Below are 24,531 nucleotides of genomic sequence, written 5' to 3' on the forward strand. Positions count from 1 at the left end.
AGGATAAAACGGAAACTTTGCTTTACTCCGTTCAGCCTTCATGTTACCTGCTGAAGGGCTTGCTCTCTTGCAGCCTTGAATACACCACAGACAATGCACTGCAAAAAAGTTGTTTCATTTCAAACAGCTTCTCACATCTCTGTTTTTTTTCAGACTTCATGTTTAGACATCTCTCTGATAATGAAATGACTAACGTTCTTCAGTCAGCAACAGCATCTACAAGAAAGAGTTTTGCTGATGTGGTGGTGCTGACGTGGAATCCATTACCCAAACCCAGCAACAACAAAACATAAGCGCACTTCCTCATAACTACCTGGCAGGCAGATTGGGGGCAAACGAGCTGAAATTGGCCGTTTCCAATCAATAATCGATTTCTTGGTGCATTTCTAACACCTGACTATATTTTAGCCACAACTCTCTCTCTCTCTTTTTTCTGCCCACCTTTCTCCTTGACTTTTATTTTAATCAACTCCTGCCTCATTTTAGCGGAACACTGTGCTTTTTTTTGTTTTTGTTTTTTTTTTTAAATGCCCTCATTATTGAAATGCTTTTCACTGTCTGAGATGAGAAACCGTTCGCTTGACGCCAGCAGACCTCATAAACACACAAGAAAGCTGCAGAAACGATCAGCACAGACTCGCTGCATCTCCACTGTTGGGCCAACAAGCATCACTGTGGCCGAGCTTGTGACGGAAGCTTGAAATTTCACTTCCACCTACCAAAGATTTGCAAACGTGACTCAAACGAGCGCTTTAAACGTGACACCTGCTTTAAACGGTTTAACAAAAACCGCTGGCTAGCAGTCGCACTGGCAAGCCGACGGCACGCTGCGCATTTACAAATCAAAGTAAAAAACATTTTTTTGAAGGGCTTTCTCGAGCTATTATTTTCACATAATATTGGTGACCTAAATAACTGTCTATCCATTCCGCTTTGATGGCGTATTACTATGCAGACATTATTGAAATGAAGCGAGAGGCATTTGCTTGTCAGCTGGATGTGGTTGTCACAGACGGTAGTGAATCAGTCAGACAAAAATGTTCATAACCCGCCCACATAGCCAACATGAGACGCGCATTGACAGCATGTTGCCTGGGACTCCTCCATCATGCGGCGGGGGTTGGGGGGGGGGGGGTTTAAGAGACGCTACAGTAAAGTGGGCCATCGTTAGCGTTTCTCCCACAGAGGAAACCAGGCGACAGTAGGTGCAAGGACTTCAATTTTCATAACCGTGTTTTCCTCTTGTTTTTGCTCGGTTTATTTGTTTAGGCCGAACGAAGACGACAACGAGGCCGCGTTGCCCTCCTGAGTTTGACTTTGTGGGCTATCTCCTTCCAAAATGAGCCTTCGGCAACAAGGCGAATCTGCTGTCAGACTGCTCCCTCAAACTGTGTACTTCACCCGCAGACACCTCTAAACACGCTAGAACAGCTAGCATTTCACCTAGATCACTGCTAATTAGTCTGTCACCAGACTGTGCACTCTATCTGGTGTCGTTATGACACATCCTTTTTGTGTATAATTACCAAACAGGATGAAAAAAAGAAGAAGACGGAAGAAAAAAAAACCCCACAACGGATAAATAGCAGCGCCCAAAGGCAGAGACATTCAGCCATAGCTAATTTTTTTAAGGGTCTAAGGCAGCAGCTGTCAAGATTACTTTATCTGTTTCTGTGTTGGTGTGGAGAGGGTCCAGATAAAGGGGAATTCCCCATTATCCACAAGTGCTACATAAATATTTTTTTTTATATCCAGAGCAGCTCCAACCGGTAGCAACACTGATTTACTGGAAATACTGTGACTGAGGGTCTTTTCTTTTAACATCTCCTATCTGCTACTATTGCCTGCTGCTTTATGATCCCTGCCGCCGTTTTAATAACCTCCACTGATGCTTCATTAAGACCCCCTTAATTAACCTCTGCTTGATCAATGGGGAACTTTTTTTTTCTTTTCCCTTTCCTCACTCCTGGTATCTCTGGTGCCTGTGCTCTTTTGTAGTGGGGGGGTGAAATAAGGACATTTAATTGGTTTTGACCTGATATTTAAATTGAGCTCAGCCTCTGCTGCGTGGTCACAATCTGTCCAGACGGATTTTATCCCCTTCGAACGAGGTGTGCGCGGTCATTCCTTTGCGTTAATTGCAATTCTAATAACTTGTAAGAGACGCTTCCTCCTGAATATTGCTAGGGCTCCTCCGGTTATGATGAAGGTGAAAACAGCGGCGTGTTCAGTCCGACTGACTGGGCAACTCTTGCGAACCGGAGGGCTTCGAGTTTTATAGTTGTGCAGGTACCTCGTCAGCTAGAAGGAACATTAGCGGTGATAAATGCTAGTTTAATATATGGAAGAAATTATGGAGTAGCCTCTTTTAAAAGTACCTTGTCAAGAAAATATTCAAGAGTCCATGAAGATCTATAATAATAATCCCAGGGGGAGAATAATGTGTTTTAAATGTCAAAGTCATTAGCCTCTGGCCTTAAGTATGTATGAGCAATATATCAGGTTTCTGCATGATGAGGAAATGTCTGTATCATGAGAAACAAGCCAGCATATTAAAAAAAACCCTGAATATTTTCAATTAAGGACTTTTCAAACTTTTCCAGTGAAAAGCAGGAGTATGTGCTCGTTTCTGAGATCGAATACTGTCAAAAAGTCTTCCAACTTGTTTCTGTCATCTAACAATCAGAAAGCATTTTTAATAATCTACTACTTTATATAATTACTACTAGCCTACTTTGCGTCTGCTAATGCAAAGTAGGCTAAAAGGTCTCACAAAGCAACCCGTCACGTCTTGATTTTAAGAAAATTGAAGAACAGATTAGAAAAAAATATTATGTCACCTTTCAGATCAGAATGGGTTGCGAAGCGCTGCAGGCCTCGTTTGCTTTCAAAGCTCAGCGTTCATTATTCAACCACAAGAAAGAGACTGGGCAGAAGTGGACCACAGAAGAGTGTCTCAACACCAGAACCACTGCTGACACAAAAAGCGCACAAAAGCCCAGCTCAATTCCGCCCCCCCCTCAAAAAAAATAACACATCTCAGTGACCCCAAAGTCTTTTGGAAAAGTGTTCTGTCTTGAAGTAGGACATCCATCTGCCAGTTCGAGACCTTACATTTAAACTCACTTGGGTTTCGCAGCAGGATGATAATCCAAAACACCTCACCAAGGTCGTGTCTGAATGGCTGAAAAAAAGACAAGGAGCTAGAGGTTTTAGAGTGGCCCAGTTAAAGTCTGGATTGAAAGACGATGGAGATCCGGTGGCCTGACCTTCAAAAGGTCAAAATGTTAATGCGGTGAGCAGTATGAACACGGTGTGATATGAAACCGTCCTTTCCATTTATGGCAAACACAGTTGTCACAAACGGTGGATCGATCGGGCGTTAGTTTTAGGTGGCAAATGGTCATATGGGTTTGGATTACATTCCAGAGGTAATAATCATTTTCTCTTACTAAATTAAATCATTATTTAAAAACTACATTTTGTTTTAACTCGGGTTATTATTTTTTTGATGATGTGAAACGTAAAGCAGAAAAATCAGAGGAAATCTGTAGGTGTAGGTTCATTGCTCTATAAAAAAAAAACTCTTTTCTATTAAATACATTTCCAACTTTTTCAGCTATAGCCAGGGACGAGCAATTAAATGTCAGCAAAAAATAAATAATTAAATACAAACTCTTCAGCACTTCAGTCTTTATTTATGAGATAAATCACACAATCAAGCCCATTGTTCTGGCCAAGTTGTTTTATTTAATTACCCGTCTGATTCAAAATCAGTTTGGCAGTTATTGTTGTTATTCCTCAGAGCACATTCAGATGCTGTGAACTAAAATTAGGTGTTGGCTGCAGAGAATTATTTTAATAAGACTTAGCGCTGCTCTCAAAGCAGATGAATCAGCCGCGGTGGTAGCTGACAAGAACTGCCTCAGACGGCCTATTAGGACTGCATTTTAAAATGGACCAATGTGTTCGGGACTTTTTTTTTTTTTTTTTTTTTTTTTTACATCTCTCACCCACACCCTGTGGCCGACTTGTGCGCACTGTCGGCGCCTCATTTGCCTGTTACAGGCCACAAAGCAGAGGGGCTTGGTTTTGTTGGTGGTAGCTTTTGAGTAAATGAATTTTAATTCCCTGCTGTGCTTTCTAGGACTGGAATTTGTGTGTGCACTGTTCTTTTACTCTTAAACCAACCAGCGTATCTTAGCACTGGTTAGCAGGACACAAACGCACAGAGAGAGAGAGAGAAACTTAAGATTGTTTAGTGCGCAAAGAAGTTAAAATAGTTTAACTACGCCTACAATCCAGGATAAATCATCTCTGTCCTCATATCAGAAGGAATTCAGTCAGTTTTGTCGTTATTCCACAAGACAAAAAAAAAAATCTACTTGTAGTGTTGTTATAACCGGCTTGAATAACAAACACATTAATGGCAGGATTACAACTCTAAAAAAAACTAAGAACTTCATGATATTTAATTAAATGGAGGAAACAAAAGCCACTAAAAAAAATGAAAGCAAAATCAAAACAGGCCTGTTATAAAATGCTTTGTGGAAAAAAAAGGTCGCCTTCATGCAAAATACCAGAGCAAATGCATTAAACTGATTGTTTAAGAAGCATGGAAACACATACAGATTGATATAACTTTGCAAGAGCAGTTGGAAACATTGCAGTTTTTAATATTTTAGCTGAACTGATTTATTCACAAATGCTGACAAAGATACAAAAAAAACAACAGGTTAGTTTTAAAATATGGCATCTTTAAAAAAAAAAAACACCAAGTGAACCTTTTAACAAACCACTCAGACCATGTTTTGTTTTGGCGTCCCCCCGTCTTACCTTGTCCCCCAAACTGCCTCCTCTGATGTATGTATAATGCATCACATAAACCTAAAGAGGAGCCAGCTTACATCAGACGGCTGATTTGTGTGCCAGTTTGTCCCGTTTTATGCGCATGGATGTGAGTTCAGTGCCGTTTCAGCTCATGGATGGTTGACAGGAACAGATGTTAGGGATGTTAAGGTACTGCTATTCGCGAGGCACATGTTAGACGTCGAGAACAGACCCATTTGCGCTCGCCGACGAGTCTCTACTGACGTGCAGCGTTTGATGCCTCGTTGGGCTTTGCGCATGTGCGTGCACATCATCGGATGTCCGTGAGAGAAGGCGGGGAAAACGGAGAGCAGTGTGACAGGCGGAGAACATTAGAGCCATCGTACGAAATCGGCGGGAAGGACGTACCTCTTGCAAAATGTCTCTCAGCTACTGCGCGTATTAAAGGTGCTCTGACCTTGGGCATGTGCCATATGTTCATTCAATTTTACCAGCGGAATACAAACACAGATGGCTCCTCTGAAATCCAAATGTGTACACAAATACACCCAATGCAGGCAATGAGCTGAAACAGCAGCTGTTGTGTGATTCAAGACTGTTTGACTATTTGATCTCCCAAACGCTACTGTATACAGTATGCTGCGTAAATGCTGCATTTCATTAGTATCTGAGGCTGTGTGTTCTTGTGCTTTGAGAATTTCTGCTCGTACTCACTAGTTCTTCATTAATATCGCCGGCTTCACAACAAATTTGCTGGATTCTCTTTGAATTACACGCTTAGCCAATTCTGCACCTGGTTGCCATGTTCTGGGGTTTTTTTCCCCCGTCATTTGTTGCGTGTTCCCATTTAGGGAGTTTATAAGCTTTAACATAAAAAGGCCAAACAAACAAACAAAAAAATGTTTCAATACGTTTAACCCCTGACAAGAGTTGGAATGGCTGCAGCTTTTATGCATTATAGTCAGATTAGACGTTAAACATTTACTGAAGTAGCTGGTTACTTCTTTATAGCAGATGAAAGTCTTGGACTGGTTTGACATTTATTCACATAACCTTTATGTTGTTCTTAATGCAATTATTTTTCCACTATGTTATATCAGTATCTACCCTTTTGGACAAACCCAAACTTCTTATCAAGGCATCTGGATGGAAAAACACACAAAAAAGTAAATAGTTCATCAGTTCTGCCGTAACGTTTTTCTGCTCCCAACACACTCTGCCGCGCCTCCAGTAACTGCAAAAAAACACTTCCCCCACTGAAAAAAAATGAAATCAGTATTGCACTCAAATCTGATTGTTTGCAGTCGTTGTTGATCTTACTCTCCTTCTTCTTTGGTGACTCTTGAACGACCGTAGCTCCATCCTGACCGTACTGTACCATTGGACCTACAACTGAAGGTGCTGCAGGAACGGTGTGGTCGCTGCTTTTACAATAAAACTAACAAAACAATGTCAGAACCATATCGACCTCTGCCATACTACTCAGTAAAAAGTTCATTTGAATCGTTTTAAAGAGTTTATTAGTTGCTTTTAAGGTTTTGTTGGGGTTAGGCTCCTCCTACGTTGTTGATCTTTTCTATTGGTTCCCTCTAGATCATTGAGGTCTGTAGACTAAAAGTGAGTTGCTGTCCTGAAAACTCACTTTTAGTTTTTGACTTTTAACCAGAATGAGTTCTGACTTTGTCACATCTGTCAAATGTCTATTGTTTGTATCTTATTGAATATTTAACTGTAAATCACCTTGGTAAACAGCTGTTCTTAAATGTGCTTCATAAATATTTGACTTAGACCCACACTCTGTGAGGAAGGTGTAGATATCTGTCTACTCAGCAGTCTGCCTATGATTTTGTAGGCCATAAAATAAATAAACCGACATTTTGGCATTTAAAACACTTCTTATATAATCCTATGTAACGTTCTTTAACATCTGACAAACTGTAGTAAATTGAATGTAAATGGCCTGAAATGAGCGCCTAAAACATATCAATGTTACAGGAATCTGTTTAATAAAATTAGTTGCACTCTTCGTAAAGGGTGAGTAAAATAAATTAGCTTCCAAACAGCTTTTAAGTTACTGAGATGTGCCTTTACTAGCTAACTCCAATCACTGATCCATTGTGTCATGGACAACGATCTCATCTCCTGCAAATTCTGCTGAGCCACATAATGTTGTAGGATTCGGTCTTGTTTCACGTATTTGCCAAAGAAAATGGAAAGTGCAGCTAAAACTCTTTTTTTTTTTTTTGCTGGATTTCCTCAGAATGACTTAGTAACTTCTAAGGAGAGGATTCAACATGTCTTGACACATATTTCATTCCCATGGAGTTACAGTCTCCTCTCTTGCTTTCAATTAAAATGTTCTTAGAAAATCGGTCCTGGAGAAACGGAGAACCTCTGACATCGCCAAACTTCACCGTTATCTGGCTGAAAATGGAGATGTTGGACACTCCAGGGTCGGAGGACGATGGACGAGGTGGCTTTTAACCAACAGTTACCACCACATAAAGTCTTTATCTCACCTAAACGGCTCCGACTCCCAAAGCCAGACTGCGATAAGCACAGTCCATTCATCTGTAATGACGTGGAAGCAAGAGGCAGCTGAACTAACTTGAGCGAAAGGGTAACTCTGACACAGTGTGGATGACTGGAAAAGGTGCTGGGGCACTTAGGGGGAGGGGGGATATTTACTCATTCTTTGGAGATTTATTATCTTCTTGTCGGTGTGCTGCTACAAATCTGATTTTACCTGATTGTGTTCTGTTGTTAGAAAGAGAAAAAAAGGAAATGCATGGGACTATGAAGCACAATAAATTTTTTTAAATTGGATATTTTATGGCTAGAAGCAGAAAAGATAAGATGAAATTCCCAAACCAGCTGCACATTTAGAGCAAAAGTATTTTATTTATTTATATTTTTTTTTTAGGGTTTATGATTTTTGCTTTGCCGCATTACTTTTAGCTTTTTATTTTTCTGAAAACCGATATTGTTTTAAACAGTAAAAAATAAAATCCCTTTGATTTCTTTGCCAATTTGAAGTCCCAAAACATATCCGTTGGTTATTACAATCAGTATTTAAGTAGTTTTCATTAATTATCTAAATAAAATAAGGTCTTGGTCATGTTATGCTTTCAACATTATGCATGTTTGTAGATTTCATGCCAGAATTTGTTTGGACTTTTATGGAGACATCCACCCAGGAACATTCCTTTTCAACCATTCAGTACCTCTGGACTGGAGATGTCCATTTTAGCAACCAATGTACTTTTCTACACTCCTAGACCTTGAAATGAAATACTGTTAAATGACTCCAATAAATGTTTCTCAGCAGGAGGTTGCTTGAAGTAAACTTGGTTTACTTCAAGCAAAACATGACATATGTTTTTATTAAACATATGTCATGTTTAATAAAAGCAGGCTGATCCAAATATACCTAAATATTGTGTAATAGAAAGTTTTCAGAAAGTAAGAATTAATAAACTAGCTACCAGTGAGATTTGAACGTTTTTATGACCAACCTCCATAACGTGTGGACCTCTATATAGCTCCATAATTCACAAAAATGTTTTTTCTAAGAAATCCAATCTGATGCACAATGCTTAAGCACAGGTTATGTGTGTTTGAATACTGGTACAAGTTGGAAGTAGGAGGCAAAAAATTAAGAAGTATTCCAATTAAATGGGATACAAAAGGACAAAGAGATAGCTTGATGCAGATTTGTGATACCAAACATGAAAAATATTCCATATCTACTGAACTGCATGTTATTTTCTCCAGATTCTACACTGTTCTTTATTGATTATGGTTCTGATTGTTACTTCAGCCCGTTAAATCTTGTACGTATAACTGAACAACAGCTCAAGCTGTATCTCTGAGTCACTGCCAGCTTTTAGATATGACTTTAAGAAAAATGCAATGCACCATTTCCTTACACTAAATTTTGACAAGACTGTGGGAAATTACTTTTAATCACTCGCTGTCAAAGCAGGTAATAAAGGTGTCAAAATTTGGTTGAGATTGATGTATGGGCATTTTTTTAAAAGCTTCTTTTAAAAAGATTGTGGAAAGGACCAGTATTCCTTCACACAGGGGTGTCCAAAGTGAGTCCTCAAGGGCCGGCGTCCTGCAGGTGTTGGGTCTCTCCCAGGTGGCAGTTATTAGTTTCTCTGCATGTCAGTGGCTTGCAGAGATCTGCTGCTAATGAGCCATCGCTTGATCCAGGTGTGTTAAACCAAAGAGAGAACTAAAACATGCAAGACTCCGGCCCCGAAGGACTGACTTTAGACATCTTTGCTATAAGGTATCATCTTATCAAAAGTAAGATGCATTTGTTGCATTTTCAATTTCATTACACACCAAATGTGTCCATCCAGTATTTCAGGCAGTGTCTGTTTGCCTGCATCAGTTGGATAATCTGGAGAAATTATTGCGTCTCATGTATCTCGTCACTCGGACTGAAAGTTGCACTGCCTCGTCTGTTAGTTATTATAACATATTTTACTATTAAACACATATAAAGACATAAATAAGACAAATAGTCTTTGTGATGTTTAGACCGTGTCTCCATCTCTTTGGCCCTCTGGAGTCTGGCTTATACAATCCTTAACCGCATCCCTTCAACACGACACGATTTCTGAGAGCAGAATTTTTTCAAGCACGCTTACTGCAATCTGCAACTTGTCTGTGTCTTTCAGGTTTAATTGGTGTCCTCGACAGCAGCGCTGGACTTGGTCTGAAAGAGCAAGACGGATGAACCCACAGAGTCTAACCGAGAATGTTCCCCGTCCCGTCGCCTCACCATGTCTCCATAGAAACAGTATTAACTGCCCCCTTTCCACGATTCCTCCTTTTGCCTTTGTCATGTCCCGATAAGCCCCTGGGTCTCTGATCCTCCCTCTGTCCTAACCACAGTCCCTGTGATCTGAGTCCAATAGCGTTACTTTGGAAATGTTCATTTTTCCGTTCAATGCTGCCAGCCACCACGGCTACGGTGGGAAGCGTCTGAATACTTCCCAGCAGGCCCCCAAACCCTGTCTGATGTGGCTCCTGGGACTAGTGCTGCACCTGACTCTTTCCTCTTCTCAGCGTATCGACCTGAAACATCCCATAGTTTCTACCAGCTATGGAAAGGTGCGTGGCATCCGGAAGGAGCTGAACAATGAGATCTTAGGCCCAGTGGAGCAGTTCCTAGGCGTGCCATACGCCACCGCGCCCATCGGCGAGCGCCGCTTCCAGCCCCCCGAAGCCCCGGGCTCCTGGCAGGAGATACGCAACGCCACCCAGTTTGCACCTGTGTGCCCCCAGAATGTCCACGGCGTTTTGCCCGAGATCATGCTGCCGGTGTGGTTCACCGACAACTTGGATGCAGCGGCGACCTACGTTCAGAACCAGAGCGAGGACTGCCTTTACCTCAACATTTACGTGCCCACTGAGGACGGTGAGTCTGACGCGCGACACAAATCTCTCCAAGCAGGGGTGGGAAGGGTTGAATTGGATAAGTCAGCCAGCTGAGAAAATAATCACCAAATTAATGAAAACAATAATGAGCCACGTTAGCTCCACCCCTATTAATTAAAACTATAAAATCATTTTTTATTAGATTTGTATCGTCTTTTGCATAATTTAATGACATAAGGGTTATTCTGTCATTAACAGGTTTTATACAGAAACAATTATGTGCAAAAACTGTCTTTCTCTTTATGCAAAATGCTCCCAGTTTTCTCACATTAAGATGAGTTCAGTCAGTAGTCAAGTGGGTTTGAGGCGAAAGCTAGTTGTTGCTTCTGAAGTGGAACCTTATTCAAATTTGTCCCAATATTTATTAAAGTGTTAGTTCAGAATTTCTGGAACAAGGTTTGCTTTCAATAGGATTTTACACAGAAGCCGATGGTAGTTCACATAGAAAATGGGAGTTGGAGGCTGTGCATCCCTAATGATCTTTCTGTGTGAAACACATACTGGTCGTCAAATATGTCAGTATGTGTCCCGGTCAGAGTAACTAAAAGTAAAATATTGTAAGAATAAAAAAAGATTCCAACTTTATATATCAAGTAGTTATGAACTACACTGAACATTTTTACTATAAACAGACAATCGCACAAAAATGAAATAAAATGCGAGCTTCTCTTTCAAATTGTTATTCCAACATGTTGAGGATGTTTCATTTTTTTCAGATTGAAAATGTGTAAAACGCTGTTGTGTTTTTAAGTTTTTCTTTTTTTTTGCGTTTCTATCATTTCATTCCTTTCTTAACCCTTAAAGGGATCCGCAGTTAGTAAATAAGCTGTAATTAACTAAAAAATTGATGTTTGTTATATGTAAAAACTCATAATTACTTCAAAATCATTACATCTTCCGTTATATTTTTCACCCGTGGAAGTTGCCATTTTGTTCACCTGCGCAATACAGAATGTCTGCAAAAAGGTTAAAACTCACAGCAAAAGCAAGTCAAACTCATCATGTTTAAAAAAAAAGAAGCAAAAAATGTAATTTTATATGTTTTTGTTCTAGATATTTAAAAATGAATTTTAATCATAGATAGAAATAATAAAAAATAAATGCAAAAACAATGTATGAGCAATATGCCATTTTATTTTAGTAGATATGATTAGATCATATGGTACATTTTTGTTTTAAATCTTTATCTAAAACTGTAATCCTGTCAAACCTTTTTTTTTTTATTCTGTGGGGAATCTTAACTTTGCATTTCTGACTTATATTGGAGAAATAAACATCTCGTAGTGTAAATAACAGACACTTATACTACTTCACCATAACCTCAACAAAAAAAAAAAAAACCTCAACAATTCATATGAATCTGTGTTTTGTTTCTGCATGGAGACAAAGTCAGGTGCGCCGACTGAGTGGCAGCCAGTCCGACTTTATTATTTCTGTGCTAGTTGGACAAAATAATTTCCCTGTGGGGATCAATAAAGTAATCTCGAATCCTGAATCTTACTGGGAGCATTTGCCAAAGTAAATAGGCAGAAGAAGGCGACGGAAGCATACGAAATGCAAATCGTAATGATGATTATAAGTAGCATCAGTGATAAAAAATTTAATAAGCATGTGATTAATGGGCTCACCTGGGAGTTGCCCGGCGGTGTTCATGAAATCACATGTTTATGCATCACTGCTGCTGGAAATGAAGAGCAACACAGAGAGCAGTCTGGAGCGGTGTACAGCGCTGTGCTATGAAAACATAACATCTAACATGATAAAACCTCGCAAAAGCAATCGTGCCTCGTAAGCTCGTTTTCATCTTTCACCACATTACAACCGAAAAAGTTAAACGTATTCTAATGGGATTTTATCCGGTAGACCTACAAACGAATATATGCAGTCAGGGTTATTTATGTCACTTTTTTTTTTGGAAAACGACAATTATAAAAGTGTGGTATAATTGGTGTTCATCTCCTCCTATTCTTGATGCCCTTTAATCAGACTCAGGGCACCCAATTGGACCTAGTTAGTAAATCCAGTACACCTATGTACAGAAGTTGTACTACTTCTGACATACAGGTCAGTGGTATATGTGTGAAGAAGTTTTAAGCACATTAAACATGACCCATCAATTAAAAATAAAGTATTTAACCAACTTTAGCTTAACCAGCTATATTGCATCTAATGCAACTGAAGTTGGACGTTTTCCTCAACTTAATTAGATCCAATTATGTTTCTGTAACCCAATGTATTTTTATCAGTTATGTATGATCTATAGTCATTGGACTGTGGACCCGTCCAGGGTTCTCCCACCTGGGGATCACCCGCCCCTTCCCACAAGTAATGTTAGATTATTGATTTTATGGACAGATGGATATTCATTGGCCTTATGCAATTTGTTATTTTCTTTCCAAAATCAAAATTAAACTTGTAATATATTTTCCATAGCCTTCCCAAATCACAATTTAATTGGCTTATCGGAAATTGTTCAACTTAATCCCCCGCAAAATGCGCATGAAACAAAACTTGGAAAAAATGTATACTGCAAGACAACTGTTTGCTCACAACACCCACCAGCGATAGGCACTATTTCTCTTACTTCAGATGTTGTCAAACATGGTCAGTCAAGAAATCCTAAGGGGCCTTTCCAAAGCTCCACATGTGGAACAACAGCTAGCATGGATATGACAAAAATCCCCTGAGATGGCACATACACCAACATCACATGTCGACACACACCAATGTACTAATAAAAAAAACAATATATGACATTCAAATGCAACGTGATTCGCACGATGAACAGGCAAATAAATTATAAATCCAGTCCAGTTTAACTGAACACATTTGGGGGGTGAAGGAGAAGGTTTTATGCAATGAAAATGATTTGAGGGTGGAGTCAGACATCCAACCCCGCCCCATACTGAGGTTTGCAGTCGGAACCTTCTCAGTTGTTTTAGGTCACTCTGTCTCATACGTAAATGCTTAGACGCTTTGTGTTACCTGAATTATTTTATTTATTTATAATTTTTTTACCAATTAACTTCGGCACATTAAGTGATAATACAATTTGTCACCTTTGTGAGTAGCTGGAATCTGTTTTACAAGTGCATAAATTAGCACCGAGCAAAGGCTGCAAAACAAACCAGCTGTGAATGCACACCACACTTTTCAGATTTCCATTTGTGTAACAAAAGCCATAATCCGCAGATCACTAGGAAGACGAAAGCAGCATATGCATGGCCACAAGTTTCTTAAAACAGCAATGCGCAAGAGTCGAGGGAGACAAAACTGACTTCCTGTAATCATATTAGAAAGTGAAGTTAATGAGCAGTTCTTCTGGCTGTGCTGCGTGTAAACTGCGTGCTGCATATGTCACACACCCAAGGACAAGATGATGTTTAGTCTCCGGGCTTATTCCCTCGGGAAAAGGTGTGCAAATGAGTGAGACAGATTTTACATGTAGCCCTGTCTGCTTGTCAGATACTGTCACTTATTGTCAGAGGTCACTGCTTACACAAGGCGAATGCCGTCTCCAAGGACATGTTCTACCTTGTGTGTGAGAGAAATTGAGAAGCAGGGTGGATTACTCCTGGAATAAAATAGATGTTGTACTTTATACCGTAGTCACAGTCCCTGAAATTGTTTACAGTTGTTAGAGGCAGAGAGAGAGGTCAACAAGCTATATTCCACAGTCTGTGAAAACTCGGCTGAGTTAAGTTGTGATTCAGAATGAGTTGTGTACCTTTTTTTTTTCTTTTTTGGTGGGTTGAGAATTTGGAGAGTAAATCTCATATAAATGATGCAATTCCATGAAACTATTTTAGACTCGGCTTAAACGGATTCCCTTCGTCATTCTCTCATCAGTCTACACATTGTAATTACAAAGGATGGGGACATTTCTTTCAGATTTCTAATGGAAAAACACTCAAATATTAAAATTATAAAAACGTTTTCAGAGCAGTTTTTATGGCATTTGAAACTGAATGTCTGCGCTTCCTGCCTCCAACCCATCTCACAAGTACGAAGGGCAAATTCTGCGTGCGAAAGTGAATAAGCCTCTATTTTTTTGCTGTTGTTTTTTTGAAAGCAATGTCTTTAGTTTCTTATGTGAGATCCTTGCACCAGTAATTCAGCAGTGCAGCCTTTGAGTGCAGGTATGCTCTGGTAAAATGGGAAATGTGAGCTAGAAATGTCAGATCAACCTAAAAAGATTTATACAAAAGACAGATTTTAAAAAATGCAAGGCATTAGACTTAGTCTTTGAGGAAATAAAAACTTTATTGGACTATAAAAAAAATTTTTTTTTAAAACTTTGTCTGCATCACTAAACAAGCATTTTTGGGATTGCCAGTCCATTATAATTCCTTACATTAATTAAAAATTAGCTGATGCAAAAAAAAGAAGAAAAAAAAAAGATATAGCCTCACAAAGTCTAAAATACTTTTATTGTCAGCAATTTGGATCTGGATTATAAAATTCATACTACACATAAAACACTCTGTGAGACATTGCCTGGCTATATTGACTTTATGACCAGTTCTTGCTTCAGATTATGTATTCTGAATGTAGCTAGTGCTGGGATTATGCTAACTAGAAGAAGTTTATTTTTTCCCACAACCTTGCAATGATTGTGGTGTCAAAAATGAAAAGGCACCATTGATGTTTTTTTATTAAAGTAAAAGCACTTTAGAAGGGCTGTCTTTAGGATATGAATTCTATATCTGTTAGGCAGAGCACTGCAGGATAGCTACCGTTAACTAGCACCTCAGGCTAGCTACCGTTAACTAGCACCTCAGGATAGCTACCGTTAACTAGCACCTCAGGATAGCTACCGTTAACTAGCACTTCAGGATAGCTACCGTTAACTAGCACTGCAGGCTAGCTACCGTTAACTTGCACTGCAGGCTAGCTACTGTTAGCTAGCACTGCAGACTAGCTACCGTTAGTAGAAAGTCCTGCTGTTTGACTCTCAGCTTGGTTTACTTGCAGTATCTACAGATAGCAGAGTGGGTACTATTAGTTACAATAAACATGTAGTCAAATACTAAATTAGATTGTTTTTGGAGTAACTAAATCCTCCATGTCAAATTAATCGATTTAGAACCTATGGTGTATTATTAGAAGTAGATCATGATGCACTGTTGTTTTTGAGCCTTTGTGTACATTTTTATGTAAAGCTCACCTTTACACAAAATAGAAATAGAAACAAACAGAAATGCCAACAGACCTATAACTTTTTAGCCAAGCTCACGTTTGCTGTATATACTACTTAGTGGAATTACAAGAGCCTCGCAAAAGTTATCTTTTCTTAGAGCTGCTTCAAAGTCAACATTTTGGGTCACTGTTTTCTACTGTTTTTAGTTCTTCTTCAGAGTACTAGGCAAGGTTAGACATTTAGAGTATTTCTTTAATATTACGTAACACAGAATGTTAGAAAAACATTGCAGCTTGGGTGACGCGCAATCATACATTGGTGCAATTGTGTGAAATCCTGATGCAAGTGCAACCACTTGGTACAACAAGTAAAATAGATTAGACAAACAGGCCAAACCTCTTGATAATTTTGAAAGTTAACATTAGGCTTCTTGTGTTGTGTGTGTGTATGACGGGTTTTCATGAGCCCCCAGTTGGTTCTGCAGAGAAAAGTTGCATTTCCAGCAACATCGGCAATAAATTGGCAGAACACATTCGTACGTATCCTCCATGAGTGCTTTGGTGCCAGATCTGTTTGGCATTTCGTGACCTTCCTATTCTGGTTCGAGGCATGCGCGTGTCTATTTCATGCCCAGAAAGACGCTTGCTGATCATGTTCTTCATGTTACTCTTTAGATGAAAAGAAATTCAAAGCCTCCTTTTTCTTTCCGCATCTGTTCACCCCTCCTGTTCTGTCCTCGCTGGAAACGATTCCTGCCTCTTCTCCTTTCCACTCTCCTCGCTCCTCCATCTTTATGCGGATGGCAGTGGAAGGGGTCCCTGCTCTGAATGCAGATGAGCTCGGTGCCCTTCCCCAACCAGGCCAACACGAAGCCCACTTGACTAGAATGAAACTCAAACAAATTCTTCGCATAACGTAAATAATACAAATATTCTCTTGAACTGAAAAGTGAGTCCCACCCCCCCTCGTCCACCTCCTCCCCTTTCTTTTCATCTCTCTTCCTCATTCCCTCATGTGTGGATGGGTTGTTAGGAGAGGGAAGCGTCTCACCGCTTTCCTATTTCCTCAAGACACTCCCCAGGCAAAGGCCTGAGATCCTTCATTTTTATTACCACTAGAGCAGCCATTTACCGTGCACTTTATTAAAAACCATATTTCAGGGGACATGACTGCAGGGGGGAGTGTGCAAAGATGGAGGTGGGTGCACTAGAAGAGATGGAGAGCAAAGAGGATGGAGCCGCGCGTGCAGCACGCTCCGTGCGTGTTATTGTATGTGTTTTTATATGTGCAGAAGAGGAGGAATAAGAAGGGTGGCGGCGGGGGAGGGGTGGGGGTGGCGGTGTGATTGTCGAAACCGCATCTGACACGTTGTCAAGAAGACAGGCCAACTACAGTCTTGACGTAGTGCAGCTTCATCCCATTTACTGGTCTGAAGAAATGGAGAGGGACGGGAGACAGCTTGCATTCCGGCCACTAGCTCACTGAAGCGAGAAGAAGTGCTGTTGATGGAGCGATGGAGCTGCGCTAGGTCAAACAGTACAGTCCTAGGACGGCCGGAGCTAAACGTCCCACCACAGGCCGCTGACTTTTACTGACCGTTCGCCCATTACATGATGCGCCAGTCAGCATAATAAACAAGACTGTGTTCTGGGACTGATAGGAAAGATGCATTTGACCCCAAATGAATATGTTTGTTTCTTAAACAACATAGAGTTTATAAAAACCGGCTGTGATGTGGATCTCGTGCACACAGCCCTCTTGTGTAGCCCCGACATATTTTCAGTCTGGGTCTTCAGTCGGGGCTGGCATTTTTCTTCTTGATTTGGATTTATGTTTTGGGTCTTTATCATACTTAAAGATGAAGTGTCTCTTTCTCTTCAACCCTCTAGTAGATGCCTGAAGAGTTTGTGCCAACAATGACTTGCGACTGTCCATTACCTTGACAAAATACCCAGTTCCATCCGAAGAAAAGCAATACAATAACATAATACTGCCATCACCGTGCTTCACTACTTTTGAAGTGTTATATTCCGTTGCTATATGCAGTGATATGCAGTGTTGCTTTAGCACCATATATACTGTATTTCCTGTAATAGCTACACCGGATAATAACTCAAATTTCTGCACGTCTTGGAAGGACTTCGAATGTGTTTCACAAAATTCAGCTGGGCTTGTTTTTCTTTACAAAAGGCTTTCATCTTGCAGGTCTCCTTCATAGCCCAGACATATGAAGAATATTGCAGATTGCTGTTAAATGTGCTACACGGAAATTCCTGCAAGTCATTTCCTAAATGCCACAGTAGGCCTCTTGGCAGCTGCAACAACTAGTTCTGATAACGGCTTTTACCCAGTTTCATAGGGAGCTCCAGTCTTAGTTATCATGTCTTCTTGCTGATAACCATGTTCCATAGTCTTTCAAATATATTTGATTTTTTATTTTTTGCATCTTTCTCATGAGTTCTCTCTGCAGATGATGGCATTTGTGCAAATTGTCCAAAAGTCGAACATCTGACCTTTATTTGGGATTAATTATGCATCATTCCAATGTAGGGACGTCAATTCTCCACCTGTTATTTGGAAAATGTATCCGTATACTATTCAGCCATCAATCATCTACATCAGTTCATATTTTGATTTTTCAAAGGTGGACTGGTACCGATCTCCAGTAATCATGTGGCGAAAGGCTATACGCTGGATAAAGGACAAAACCACAGACACGTGCGTTCACACCCAGGGAAGTTTAGAATAACCAAACTGTGATGTTTTTGGACTCTTAGAGAGAGCTGGAGTACCCAGAGGAAGCTCATGCATGCGTGCGGAGAACATGCAAACTCAATACACAACAAGCACAGACTAAGATTTTTGCTTTAAGGCAACAGTTCGAACCGCTGCCCCACTGTGCAGTGATAATATGACGTGGCTTTTTTTTTTCTTTTGCTGTTACAGCATTTTTTCACTGCAATATTTAACAATGTATTTGAAAATATTAATAAATCAAATTATTGTGCGCTACTGTACAGTTGTGCTACTTAAAGTGATTGGTTTCCTGAGGCAGCCAATTTGATAATGGGTAATTTTACTGTTTATTATTGTTGCAGTTTTTGTGTACTGCTAACAACGCCGCTGTTGCCACTTTTGTTGTTATACCAATTAAAATGACCTGATATTTGTGGATTTTTTTTTTCAATCAGTATCAGCCATCACTACTTTAAATGTTTGCAGATATGCATTGACTCCTATTTAACGTGAGTTTGAATGCGTTGGGTAATTCTGAACACAACCAGATCAACATAAAAGACTGTGCTCACTCATGCAACTGTGTTAGTTTATTTCTTTGACATTAAAATTTTCCCCCAAAGATATTTACAGTTGTTTTTTTAATTGACGTCTAAAGCTTATAGGTGATTTTAAAGGTGTAAAAGGTTCTAAAATGTATCTTGCTTTCATTTTTTACCCCACAAAAACCAGGCGTCTTGTCGGAGGTATTGGTTTTTTTTATACGATCTCCAATGCACTGTAAATGTTATACAAACCTGGATAGCATATTGAACAAATCCTTAAAGTCATAGTCAACAAATATACCTGTATTACAGCTTGACCTGAAAACAATTAGATGTATTTCCCAGTTGCTTAAACAGTTTTTTTTAGAACATCTTTGACCTTTTTGTGAAATCTGTCAAGCTTCTGTTTGAAGCGGGAACTTGTTACCCTAGAAACCAAGGTAATGGAGGTGGAGGTTTACTTTCCACAGGAGAGCAAAGTAATTTCAACACATCATGCGGCTCCACCCGAATGATTAGAGATTGTGGTCATTTCATAAATTTCTGTGAGACCAGAGTGATATTGAAAAGGGTTATATACAACCTCGGGAACCTCAGTGGCAGCAAACCAAACGAGAGAGAGGGGAGAAAAAAAAAGAAGCAAAAACCTGCTCAACCCTACCAGTCCCATCTGGAAATAAATCCAGATTTTTAATATCTAAAAGTGAATACAAAATGGTTTATTACCAATCTTTCATTCGCTATAAATGTACATATTTTGGGGGGGAGAGGGGGGGGGATATGTACACGTATGTTTTATGCACCAGAAGACAGATCCATCCGATCTATTTTTGATAATCAACTTCTGTTAAAGATTACATTTCAACAGTTTAGATAACTTGTACAGGTCAAAGAAGTACTGATTAGTTTCCCCCAGCTAGTCCAATTGGAGCAAAGACAATAAAGAATTTATATCATCTTAAAACTATAACAACCTCTAAAATGTATAGCTATCAATGCACATAGTTTTTTTACAGCCCCTTAGAGTAATATTATCTTTACATCATCATACCATTAATGGCATATAGTTATCTAGTTATTCACAATTTATCTACGTGTCTTGGTTCTCTATCCTTTATAATGATGCTAATGTGTTTTAGTGTTTATTTCTGCTATCATAAAAAATGTGATAAAATGTTATCTGGCTGAGTTTTAGTTTTAGGTATTCACTCTGGGCACAAGGTCACAGATTTATGTGCATATAACCACTTACCCAAAACAAATTCACTGATGATGCTTGCATGAAATGCTACTACATTCTTGTGAAGCAGGAAGATCCTCCTCAGAGTAGTAGTTTGCTAAAGCCTTAGGGAACATCTGGTCTTGTAGTTGGTGCAGAAAGACGACCAAAAGAGAGTTATTGTTTGCAGTTAAAATATCAACTGCTTATACCCTCTGCAGTCAGAACTCTATCTTAGAAAGTCCCAAACATTGGGGGGTGATAACCATTCACCCGCTGTTGATATTCCAGGTTTACTCGCTTGTAAAGGAATAAATATTCAGATTTGTGTAATAGTTTGATTTTATTGACTACATAGCCGTTACATGGAAATTAAAAATTGATTTGCCTGTCATTTTGCAAAGTAATTAGTCGTTGACCAACAACCCAGTCAGTTTTGACTCCCACAGATTGGTTATCTTCACAAAAATCAATCACTCAATCCGTTACAGATACTTTTTACCTCGATCTGCTTTGTTTATTAAGCACACTTTGATTTCATTGTCTTCTGTTACAACCTCTCCGCCAACATAGGCAAAACCCAAGAGCTGTCAAAGCTTGACAAAGAGGGAGAAAGTGACAACTGTTGCTAATACTATTTAAAATTGGAGAAATGTGAAATATGAACAGCGGGCAGTCTCACTCAGCCTGGAGCTTCACGCAAGATCCGTCCTCGTGGGGCAAGGATGATGTGGAGGAAAGGAAGAGATCAGGTCACAACTAACTAGGAGGAGCTTGTTAATGGTCTGAAGGCACCTAGGACCGCATTAATCAAAGGCATGATTAGTAACACACTGAACCGCAGTGGATTGAAATAGAAGCCATTAGTACAGACTCGCCTTAGGTTTACCAGTGAACATTTAAATGATTCAAAGGATCAGGAGAATGTGATAGGCATCTAGTTAACCTACTATTTCTGGAGGAATAGAAATGCTGACAGACTTGAAGGACACTGTCCCAATACGCTCAGATCTGGGAACATTATGCTTTTCAACTGATGTTTTCAGCTACGTGTTACGAGGTTAGGGGTTAGGGTTAGCACAACGATCAGCCAGTAGATGGAGAAATGGGTGATGGAATATCTTCAGTGAGAATCTTCTTCCCACATCCAGAATACTGAAGATGGTCTGTGGGTGGGTTTCTCAATGTGAATGTAACCTAAAACAAAAAGGCAACAAAGAAATGGGTAAAGAAGAGTCACATTAAGGTTGTGGAGTGGTTTAGAAATATATTTTTAATATGGTGACCAAGCAGCAGCTAAGAAACTTAAAGTATTGAGAGAATTCCTGGAAAAGAGTTAGCCAAAAATCCATCATGAGATGTGTGACAAACACATCTCATGATGTGTTCGTCACCCATTGAGATATGTCCCATTGAGGACATATCTCAATGGGTTTCACTTTAGTATCAAATGCTTATTTCACTCAGTTAATTGCTATTTTTTTGGTTTGGTTGCTATTTTGTCTCTTATAAAGAAGTGAACAGTACTAATTTTAGTTAGATTTTGAATGTGGAGTATGCAAACTTGCAAAACAGCAGGCAATCAAAGTATTTTTGGGGAGGAGGGCGCAAATCTGATATCATGTAACAAAAATATATTCCCAAAACCCTCCGGAAAATCTTGGCTTGGGTCACACCTCTACTTGCCCCATTCATGAAGTCCTACAATTTGATCTCATTCTCCGTTACAGGATGTGACTAGCTGAGTGGTGCTCCATCCTGAGATGTAGTTTCCCTCCTTAAGAAGGAATGGGAACTGAACTGTAACCAGAGTCGTCTCCATTAAGCAGAAAGGTGTGGTTTTAGAGTGGCGCTAAGTAGCAAGCGATTGCTGAGAACCCAGTGGACTAATGGGCCTTTCTATCCATTACCAGGCCGTCGTAGCAGTTCTTTCTTGCCCAGGACCTATGGCTGTACCATCTCCTGCTATGGCAGTAAGTGCTGTCTGGTTCAGGCGCCTGCATGGTGGTACTGAGAGGATGCAGCTAATCTGCTCAGCATTGATCTGCACCCATTAAGAAGAAAGATAAACACTTTATATCAGGAAACCATATTCATACAGATGGATGAGTGAGAATGCAGGGATACAATGGTGGAAGGCGGTGAAGTCTCGCAACTCCCTTGTCAATAGATGCGCAACACTGTGAAAAGGGTACATGCCAACGCCTCACTGTGGAGTTTCCTGCAATGGGGCAGAAGCAGAGATGTCAGCGCCTCATCGAAGGAGTGATAAACCTCTTGGCAACCAAAATACAAAGTGTTTTTTTTTTGTTTTGTTTTAAGCGAAAGACTACAAATCTCTCCCAATGGAGAGAAGATAACATGTTTTTTTTTTTGTGGGTTTGAGGATGACATGAACACATGATAGACAGTGGTAATAGAGCACCTCGCAAAAGTATTCATATTCCCTAAACTTTCCAAAATGGCACTTATTACAATCACAAACCTAAATTTGTGTGCCGGATATTTGACTTTCAGGTGACACTTCAGGAGTGTATGCGCTACAATCTTGAAAGGCGAACTTAATGTAACCCTTTCTAAATTTTTGAATGCGCATGTCTAACTGTTAAATACTTCAGTTCTTTTTGCACAACTTACTGTTTTCTAACAAGAAGCTTAAAGAGAAAATTTACGAGAAAAAAAAACAAGCTTGAGTGGAACACAGCAGAAATACAAAGAGCTTGGTGGAGCTTGTATTGTGCTCAGGTCAAAGTTGTAATTTGTTTAGCCTTTAACTGTGGTGCACTGTGACGGATACTTGTTCAACCAACGGAGACAGGATATCTATCAAACTGCTCCAGAATAAGCCAAAGGCAGCTATTCAATGTGGAAGCAGAGCTCCTTGAATCACTTGATGTCATCAAAATTTCCACTCTGTTTTTTGTCCATTCTTCTCTGTCTCACCATATCAGATCTACTTCTGTTGTTGGTTTTTCATGCAAGAAAAAAAACATGCAGCTTTGCAAATAAAACGTAGCTGTCATCCACTTATTTAAAAAAAAAAAAAAAAAAACTCTCCCTCATTTGCACTACTCAGCTGTGGATGATTAGAGTGTAGCGCCATCTGTATTGTTGTTTTTTTTAGTTTATTTCCCCAGGGTGGACAGCAAACTCCTACAGAAAGCTCAGTGGATGCTGTTTTTGGAGTGGAAGCCCTTTAAGTCTTTAGCCACACAGACCATTTCCATGTAGGTTTAAAGAGCTCTTCTGGCTTTGATCTGTTCTCTTTGTGGCTCTTGGCAAATTGGAAACGGGACTTCATATGGTTTTCTTTCAACAATGGCTTTCTTCTTGTCACCCACCCATAAAAGTGAGATTTTAGTCTTTATGGTGTTGTGGCACCATCATCCCTGATCTGTCCGCCATGTTCCTTAGCACTCACGACGCTGCCTGCTCGCCTATCTCCAACACACCTCTTCATAGTTATGTACTACGTTGTGTCGCGTAAAATCCCAACAAAGTGCATTGAAGTAGTGTTTTCTTGAGTGATAAAAGTTCAAGTGGTGTGAATACTTTTTGTCAGGTGCCTCCGCAGCTCCGCCATGTCGCGCATTCCCGTCCACAGTCGTGTCAACATTAGATGTGTATGAAGCACAGATGGGTTTAATGACCTTTACATGTCATGTGGACAGTAGCTGAGCATGACACAAAACGCAGTGGCTTAATTGTTTGCTGATGGAAATCGCCTCTGACTGAAACCAACCAAAAAAAACCCTAATAGGATCTTTATCACTTAGGGCTAACAGAGGTTGACACAGCAGGGCATTGGTTGGTCACTGCGATAAATGCTTGTTACTGGCTTTGCCCTATGGAGCAGTTAACTGTTGTTACCATTAAAGCTTAATTTGAGGCTCCTCTTTGACCTTGATGTGGGAAATCTTGTCAAAAGGCTTAGCAGGGTGTGTTCATATCAAAACCAGCCCACTGTTTGGTGGTTTCCTCACAATTTCTCAAAGTTCCCTTTCAGGATGGCTTTTGTTGCAGCGCAAAATTAAGCTATCCAATATGTTCAGCATTTACTGATTTTAGTCAGAGCGTGCAGCATCTTAGCGGGTGTTTGCTTCTTCCCAAGATGGCTTGCTTCTGCCAATTGTTTTGTTCTTTTTTGGGGGGGAGGGGCTGGGTTATACAATAAAAGCAATAACTCTAGTTTGTTTGAGGAAAAGGGTTAACAAGAAGAAGCCTCTGGGTTCATTTACTAAGCAGTTAAAACAAAGGAGAGCGAGGTCATGGTGTCATAAGTGAGACCCTTCTTATACTTCCCAATTCAGTCCACTACCCACCCAAGCAAAACATAACGTAAAATAAAATGAAATAAAAATACTAACTAGGACAGAAGCCCAATTTCAATGCTTTAAAAAGCTTTGAAATTGTTCAAATGCTTTAAAAAGCATTGAAATTTAAAGCACATGCCTTAAAACTTTTTTATGGCATATTTATATATACACACACCAATTTAAAAAAACAAAAAAAACAAGTGAAGGCAACATAGTTACCTGATTTTGCTATAAAGTGGTAATATGTACCTGGAAAATACACAACTGGCCCTTTAAATTCTCAACCAGAAC

The 24,531-nt window shown here is 39.7% G+C and overlaps 1 protein-coding gene across 2 annotated transcripts in view; it reads left to right on the forward strand.

Moving 5' to 3' along the window:
- Positions 1-24,531, forward strand: part of nlgn2b (neuroligin 2b) — an 84,601-nt gene that overhangs the window by 18,541 nt on the left and 41,529 nt on the right. For both annotated transcript variants that reach the window (XM_081615285.1, XM_081615284.1), the window contains exon 2: positions 9,522-10,264. In XM_081615285.1, the coding sequence (XP_081471411.1) occupies positions 9,775-10,264 (490 nt within the window). In that variant the 5' untranslated portion in view covers positions 9,522-9,774. The remainder of the gene's footprint in view (positions 1-9,521; positions 10,265-24,531) is intronic.

The sequence above is a fragment of the Poecilia reticulata genome, chromosome 14 (assembly GCF_904066995.2).
Source record: "Poecilia reticulata chromosome 14, P_reticulata-male-v2, whole genome shotgun sequence".
NCBI classification, from domain to species: domain Eukaryota; kingdom Metazoa; phylum Chordata; class Actinopteri; order Cyprinodontiformes; family Poeciliidae; genus Poecilia; species Poecilia reticulata.